The sequence below is a fragment of the Peromyscus maniculatus genome, chromosome 2 (assembly GCF_049852395.1).
Source record: "Peromyscus maniculatus bairdii isolate BWxNUB_F1_BW_parent chromosome 2, HU_Pman_BW_mat_3.1, whole genome shotgun sequence".
In the NCBI taxonomy this organism is placed as follows: Eukaryota; Metazoa; Chordata; class Mammalia; order Rodentia; family Cricetidae; genus Peromyscus; species Peromyscus maniculatus.
In genome coordinates, this window is record NC_134853.1 from 151,188,615 (window position 1) to 151,196,144 (window position 7,530).

The following is a 7,530-nucleotide window of genomic DNA, read 5'->3' on the forward strand; positions in this document are numbered from 1 at the left end:
GGACTCTGCTTGCTTCTTGGCGGCCTTCAGACTGCAGACACTGCCAAAGTAGCTCGCTCTGCCCCGTCAGTGCCTCAGTCTCTCAGAGAGGCCTTCTCTAACCGTTCTGTGTAAAGCTGTAACGCCCACCACACACCCTCTCACCTCTCTTGCCTGGTTTGCTTTCAGCACTCGACACTATGACACTACATATTTTGGTCACACTGTTTATTTTACCTCTACACCAATAACTGACTGGTAGAAATATCTTAGGTCCCAGCACTGGGAACTAGAACCTTTTCTTCTGTCTCTGGCACCTTTTTCCTGTTTCCTGTTTCACCAGACCACAGATTTCCCAGAGCAGAACACTCCCTCTCCCCAGAACCATCGATCACATCCATATCCCAGGAATCGCCTCTGACCTATGGAGGACTCCCAGTACTTTACCTTCCACCCAGCCTCTCAAACTCACCTTCTAGTCCTAAAGATGCTACTCTGCAGGCCCAGAGGCAGAGCTGCTAAGACAATGCACTAGAGTCTGCCCAGATGTGAGTCCTGCTGCCTGCCAAATGAGCAACCTACTCTGGCTCACCAGCTAATGCATCTTGCAAAGCAAAATGGGATATTTTGTACACTGTGTGATGATCTATTGCTGTGATTGGTTTAATAAAGACCTGAATGGCCAACAGCTGGACAGGAGTTTAGGTGGGACTTCTGGGCAGAGAGAGAGGAAACAGATGAGTCTAGGCGCCTGATACGCCAACAAGACATGGATTGAGTTGTACATACAGAATGAAAGAAAAGTAAAAAGCCACGAGGCAAAACATAGATTAATGTAAATGGGTTAATTTAAGTTATAAGAACTAGTGGGACAAACCCAAGCTTTCATAATTAATAAGTCTCTCATTATTTTGTGGCTAGCTGGTGGGACAGAGAAAGGCTAGCTAAATTTGCTGCCCAACATGGGGCTCAAACCCACAACCGTGGGATTAAGAGTCACATGCTCTACCAACTGGAAGGGGAAATGTTGCAGGAGAATTGTTGGTATAGCCATTCCACTGTGTCAATAAAGCCACCTTATGAAGTCAGTGATTGGCTGTTCGGGATTAGCCATTGAGTTCTTGAAGGACTCATGCGGTCTGCTAAAGAGGACAGGAAGAAAGAAGAGAGGATTTCTGGGGAGGTAATTTGGGAAACATGGAGAAAGGGTCAGCCAATTGATTCTCCAATGTCCTTGGATTTACTAGGTCTTTATCTTAATTTCTGATTCCTGAGTTTTTATTATACTGGAACAATTTAGATATTCATTACAAAGTCATACCTAAGTCCGCCCACATCTCTATTCCAGGGGTCTGTACCAGTTTTACAGGTTCCAGGTCCCTGCCACCTGTCTATAATAGAAAGGGTGATGGACTGTACTTAATGGTACATACTGGAGAACTTCATGCGGTTTTAATAATACTGTTAAACACATGCGCACATGTTTTCTTCCTTTCACAGATTGAGGTAGGAGGTATGTATGCTAGCTAGAATGAAAAATACTCAACAGATAGTACATGGCCTAGACCACAGGTCCATAAGGCACCTGGTTTTAAGGAGGCTTAAGACCCACAGTAGAGACAGCTGCATCTCGACCCTGGAGGGGCTGGGGTCACCACTGGCCTCTGGCCTCTGAAATCAGATTTGTCCAGTGGGTTATCGAGAGGCGCTCGGGCTGCCGCCGATTCAACAGTTAGAATGATGCTCCCAGAACTTCAAGCGCTCTCAGGATTTGTTGATTGAAGTGAATGGATAGGGTGGGGTAGGGAAGACAGGGAGAACATCTCCCAGCACCCCAGGGCCTTCTAGAGCAGGCCAGAGAGCCCAGGAGACGGGACACCTCCACCAGGTACCTGAGAAGTAAGAATGCAAACCAGAGGCTTTGGGGACAGCAGCTCTGTTGGTTGGACAGGAAGAGAATGGCTGTGTGTGATTGGCCTGTGGCCCTTCCAAGGCCCAGCTCCCCACATCTTCCCCACTGACTGAGTCAGAACCTGCCTCAAAGGACTTCTTCCCCCGCTCCAATCTCTGGAAGAGAAACCTCCGCTTTGACCTTGGGGAAGAAGTTGCGTGCTAACAGAGTGGCGCGCCTGTTATAAAGCGGCTTAGGCCGTGGTGAAGGAAGGAGACTTCGGACCCCATCCACTTGGTCGGGTTCCCATTGGCAGTGAGGGTGCAACCAGAGGTAGTAGATCACACGCAGAGTCAGTCCCAGGAGGAAGCAGACTCCTCCCACAATCAACCACATCTGCAAGAAGGTCCCACTGGGCAGCCAGGTGCTGCGGGTCACCCAGGTGCTGGTCAGCAGCACACTGTCACTGAGGATGAAGACCAGGTGGATGACGGACCGGCCTCGGGTGCGGCCCCCAGCCACATTGAACCAGGAGAAATAAAGGATGATTGCCACTGTCACCCGGTAGAGCCACTCAGATCTGGAGTTTGGCATAAATTTTGTGCCTTGAAGCCAGACCCAGAACAACAGTACCAGCCACAGGCTGAGGAAATGCAGGGCCACATAGTAGGGGAAGAGAGCTGAGAACAAGGCAACGGCCAAGATCCGGGGCCCCAGTAGCAGCAGGTTCCACAGGAAGTAGACGGCAGAGGAGCTCCAGCCCAGGCGGGGCTTAGAGGGTAGACAAGCACGCAAGGCCCGGTGGTAGTCCAGCAGTGCCCACGAGATGCCCAGGAAGGAGGAGCTGATGCCAAACCCTACCAAGAGCAAGAAGAAACAAGTCAGCCTTGACTGCAGTCTGCCTGGCACCCCCCAGGGGCTCACAGGAACCCTCGCAGGGTTCTAGAAGCCCCAAGTTGTTCAAGAGATGTTTGGAGAGGGAGAACCTCCAGTTAAGTTCCAACCAAAGAGCGAGCGCTCTGGCAGCGTTCAGAAGGATGGGAGACCTGTGCCGTAGCCCTAAGCCTCTTCTAGGTCCTGGAACTCTTCCATGCCCAGACCCTGGGAACAGAATTAGCAGCTCCAGTCCCCTTTCTCCATGTCAGAAAGTAGACAGAAGATCTCATGGAGTAGCAATGGACTTCCTGCAGCTGTCCTCAGGACTGGGAGCAATGGCCTGCTTCCCCACCCGTCCTTCCTCTTCTCCATGTCCAGCCTGGCCCGTTAGGCTGACTTTCCAAGATCCAATGATAGGGGTCCTATCCCACCTCTGACCTGCCTACCCTGGACTGGGTGGAGTGGCTTGAGCATGCCCTGTAACGTGTCTTCCCTCACCTCTTCTACATTGATTCACTTGACAGAAGTTTGCTGAGAGCCTGCTGTGTGCCCAGAACCCGCCTGTGGCCTGGCACTGAATCTGTAGCCATCCCTTCTCTGACTCACCCAGGCCTGCTCCTCACCCTGCAAACCCCAGCTTGAATAACTTCTGGGGTTGCCCTTTTAGACCCGACTCTGCAGCCAGAGTCCCTGCAACAAACCACCCACCCCATTAACATAGCAATTACCTGTTTTGTTTATTTGTTTTTGAGACAGGGTTTCTCTGTGTAGTCCTAGCTGTCCTAGAACTCTCTCTCTCTCTGTAGACCAGGATGGCCTTGAATTCAAAGATCCGCCTGCTTCTGCCTCCTGAGTGCTGGCATTAAAGGCGTGCGCCACCACGGCCCAGCCTTGTTTTCTATTTATGAGCTCCTGATAATAACTGTTTGCTCAATCAAAAGTTGAGAAAAACCTGTCTCCCCATGCTCAACCAACAGTGTAGATCATCCCCACCTGGTTCTGATCTCAAGGAAACGCCATGCACTTAGTGAGTGCTGATACGAGCAGCTCATCTTTCTGCACCTTCTTAAGTGAAGTGAGGGGTTCTCGCAGGTCCCACTGTGAGTGATGACCAGACAGGTTCCTTGGGGAGCTGCTGCAGAGGACCTTGAGGTATGAAGGGATGGGGAAGAAAAAGGGAGCCCTGGGCTCCCAATTCAGTGTGAGGCAGAGCCTTGCTTAGTCCCAGGCTGGGCCCTTGGTCTCGAGGAAGTCCCTCCCTCCCAAGGCTCTTCACTGTACAGATTTCTCTGAGGGTTTATGGGGCCCTATGAGTCTCTGCCACCTGTCTCTTCCGGTCCCTCAGTACACCTAGTGTAACTATTTGTTTTACAGACTGGGTGGAGGCTCTGTATCTTGCTCACCACTCTGTCCCCACCACAGTGGCAGACAAAGAGAAAATATGAGTATCTAAAGGTTCTCTGTGGGGAGCAGGTGAGGTCCTGAGTGGGTGTGTGTTATTGACATGAGCATGGCCATGCCAGACTCCAGTGCCTCAGACCCATGGGAATGGCAAAGACTCCTGGTCTAAGTACAGATGTTTAAAAACAGCTGGCCTTTAGCTAAAACCAGTAAGTACAGAATCTTCAAATGTGCTGCTTCGGAGCCCCAGGCCCATCCTCGGGCTAGCATTTTCGTGTGTCTGTTGTCTCGGATTGCCAGTTAGGTCAGTCCCTCCGCCATGCAGGTTGAAGCCGTGCTCAATAAAATCTACATTACCTAGCAAACCTATCACGTGCCGGTTACCTATAGAGTTTATTTATTGTCATCAAAATAATAAAAAAGTACAGCACTGGGGAGGCAGAAGCAGGGGAATTCTGTGAGTTTGAGGCCAGCCTGGTCTACATAATAAATACCAGTCTAGCCTGATCTACATAGGGAGAACCTGTCTCCAAAATAAAAGATGGAGAGCAATTGAGAAATACACCTGACCCTGACCTCTAGTTTCTGTAATACACACATACACCTGCAAATACACACCAACATATATTCACACACACACACACACACACAGATACATCATGTACCAGGCCCTGGGCTTTATATGCATCCCCCACCTTTAATCTTCTCACCACACCCCACGAGAAAGGTCCGTTGACCATGCCCACTGCTCAGAAGAGAACAGATAGCTTGAGTCACTTTTCTCACTTCATGTAGCTTGAAAACGACCAGATTTGGATCCAGATCCACTACCTAGTGCTCAGCCTCCCTGTTTCCTTTTTGTCCACCTAGGAGCGAGAGCGCCGCTGACATCAGAAGGCCCAGCACTCACATTGGTAGTATTCGGCACTGCCACTTTGCAACACGATAGCCAGCACCAGTGTGAGCTGTGGCGTGGACTCCAAGAAATTCTCAAAGAGCCGCAGCATGCTGATGTCCAGGGAGAGGAAGTCTGCATAGGCCATGTCACTCTCAGAGGGCAGCTCCTGCTGCCACATGAGCAGCACCTGCTGCAGCCCTTGCAGGCACCTAGGCAGAACACACAGACGCCCAACGGGCCAGGTCAGCGCTCTCTCAATTCCTCCATTTCCTACCACTGAGTGCACGGAGGTAGCTTCAATCCCAGCTTGTAGATTAATTGCTGTGGAACCTTTTAGTCAAGCCACCTAACCTCAAGGAGCCTGTTTCCTCATCCATAAAGTGGGGACATACAACGTCTCCTCTTGCTGGTCAGGCATGGTCCCAAGTTTATCAACTCACAAGAGCCCCATTGTAGAGATGGGAAATGGAACTAAGACGCAAATAAGGGGCCTGAGAGATGGTTTAGCAGCCGATTGCATTCACTGCTCTTACAGAGGACCAGAGTTTAGTTCCCATCATCATGAGGTGGCTCACCTGTAACTACAGCTCCAGGGGATCCGACACCTTCTCTGGCCTGTCTGTAATAGCTGCCCTTCACGCTCGTCTGAGCTGTACTCACGTTCATCCAATCCCTCAGGCAAAATGAGAACATTCAAAGGCCCCTCCCCACTGCTGGGAGCCGTATGCAGCTCTGCCAAGATCTGAGAATTCCACAACGGATTCTGCATCCAGCTACCCTATCCCAACCCATACTACACCATGAAGCCCTGCCTTCATCACATGATCCTGACCCCTTGGTTTCACTTTCTCCCATCTCACCCAAGGGCTTATTCATGACTTAAAAAAAAAAAAAGTCACCAGGCCAGCACTGTGCCAGGGACTGTCTCACTACCCACCTCTGTCACTGGCTGAACATGGGGTCTGCCCAGTTCAGAAAACGCACACAATCCACACACATTTTCCAAGAACACAAGTCTGTGTCCAGCCCTGGCTCACTCCAGGGACACAGGACCCATCTCTGCCTTCTTCATTCCCTGATGGGGAAGCAGATGTTCACAGAGAAGGACAGGAATGGGGAAGAGAAGGGGCGTTGTCCTGGAAGTTGGGACTGCTGCCCAAGGAAGCATGAAGCTAGCTGTGCCAGGACGATGGACGGATGGACAGGTGCCTTTAATCTGCTCAGAACCACCAGTTGCAACTGAGTAAACTGAGACCCAGAGAGGTCAGTGACTCACCCAAAGTCCTATTACGATAAAAACAAAAAATAAGCCAGGCAGTGGTGGTGCATGCCGTCAAGAGACAGGTGGATCTGAGTTTGAAGCCAGCCTGGTCTCAGAGTGAGTTCCAGGGCTATGCAGAGAAACCTTGTCTCAAAAATAATAATAGCAGGGTATAGATTTGTGGAAATGGATTAATTTAAGCTATAAGATCAGTTAGCAAGAAGCCTGCCACGGCCATACAGTTTGAAAGCAATAATAATAATAATAGTAGTAGTAGTAGTAACAATAATAATAAAATTAAAATTAAAATAATAATTTAAAAACCGGCCTCGGGCCCTATTATACCAGGGTTTCTCACTGTCCTCACTTGTCTACCAGCCTGCCTTCTTCACATGACTGCCACTTGGTACACCAAAACCAGCACAGAATTCACAGATGGCGGTGCCAAACTTGGGTTCTGGGGAATCTCTAACTCCAAGGTCCCCAAGCCCCTTTCCTCGCTTTCCTGAACCTGGATCTTCATCTGCGACCGGGGGGGGGGGGGGGGGGGGGGGGGGGGGGGGACGACACTGGGCTTGGCTCTGAAGGCTGTCAACTCGCTGGCATTCTTCTTTCCTCGACGGGCGGTAGGGGCACTCACCTGTACAGATAGCCAAGCTGCAACAGGTGCAGCAGCGCCAGGAAACGACGCGAGTGCTTCGACTCATGCAGGTCCGCGGGGTCGGAGGTCAGCCAAACCCAGCTGAAGAGCTGCATCTGCACCGAGGAGAGGCCCAGCAGCGCCAGCACCAGCGCGGCCCACACGTAACGGCCACCGAGTACATACTGGACGACGGCCCACAGGTCGGCGACCACGTCCAGCAGGAAAGACAGGGTGCCCACCACGCCCACGACCAGGTCCAAGAACACAGAAGAGCGGAGAGACAAAGGCATGGCCCGCTCCAGCCAGCCTCTCAACCGCGGGCTTGCCCTCCAGCCCGGGTCGTCGGGCAGGAAGGGGGCGGGGCAGTCCCCTGAGGGGCGGGGCTGCTGGGCGGAACTTCCCCCTCCCGCCCTGTCCGGGGAGGAGCAAGGCTGCGACCACGCCCCCAGCCGTCCCACCGCCCAGACCCCGCCCCCAGCCCACCCTGCCCAGAGCGGCTGCTACTGCAGGTTTAGAGTTTGCGTTTAAGGCTCAAGCAGGCAGGAATGGCCGCAAGGCAAGAGCCTAGAGTCCGGGCCACA

General features: G+C 51.8%; 1 protein-coding gene across 1 annotated transcript; it reads right to left on the reverse strand.

Moving 5' to 3' along the window:
- Window positions 1-190: 190 nt before the first annotated feature.
- Xkr8 (XK related 8) lies at window positions 191-7,361 on the reverse strand. The gene is made up of 3 exons (XM_006975601.4): window positions 6,947-7,361; window positions 5,058-5,254; window positions 191-2,727 (listed from the first exon to the last, which is right to left on the reverse strand). The coding sequence occupies exons 1-3, from the start codon at window positions 7,237-7,239 to the stop codon at window positions 2,018-2,020; spliced, it is 1,200 nt and encodes a 399-aa protein (XP_006975663.2). The 5' UTR covers window positions 7,240-7,361; the 3' UTR covers window positions 191-2,017.
- Window positions 7,362-7,530: the final 169 nt, after the last annotated feature.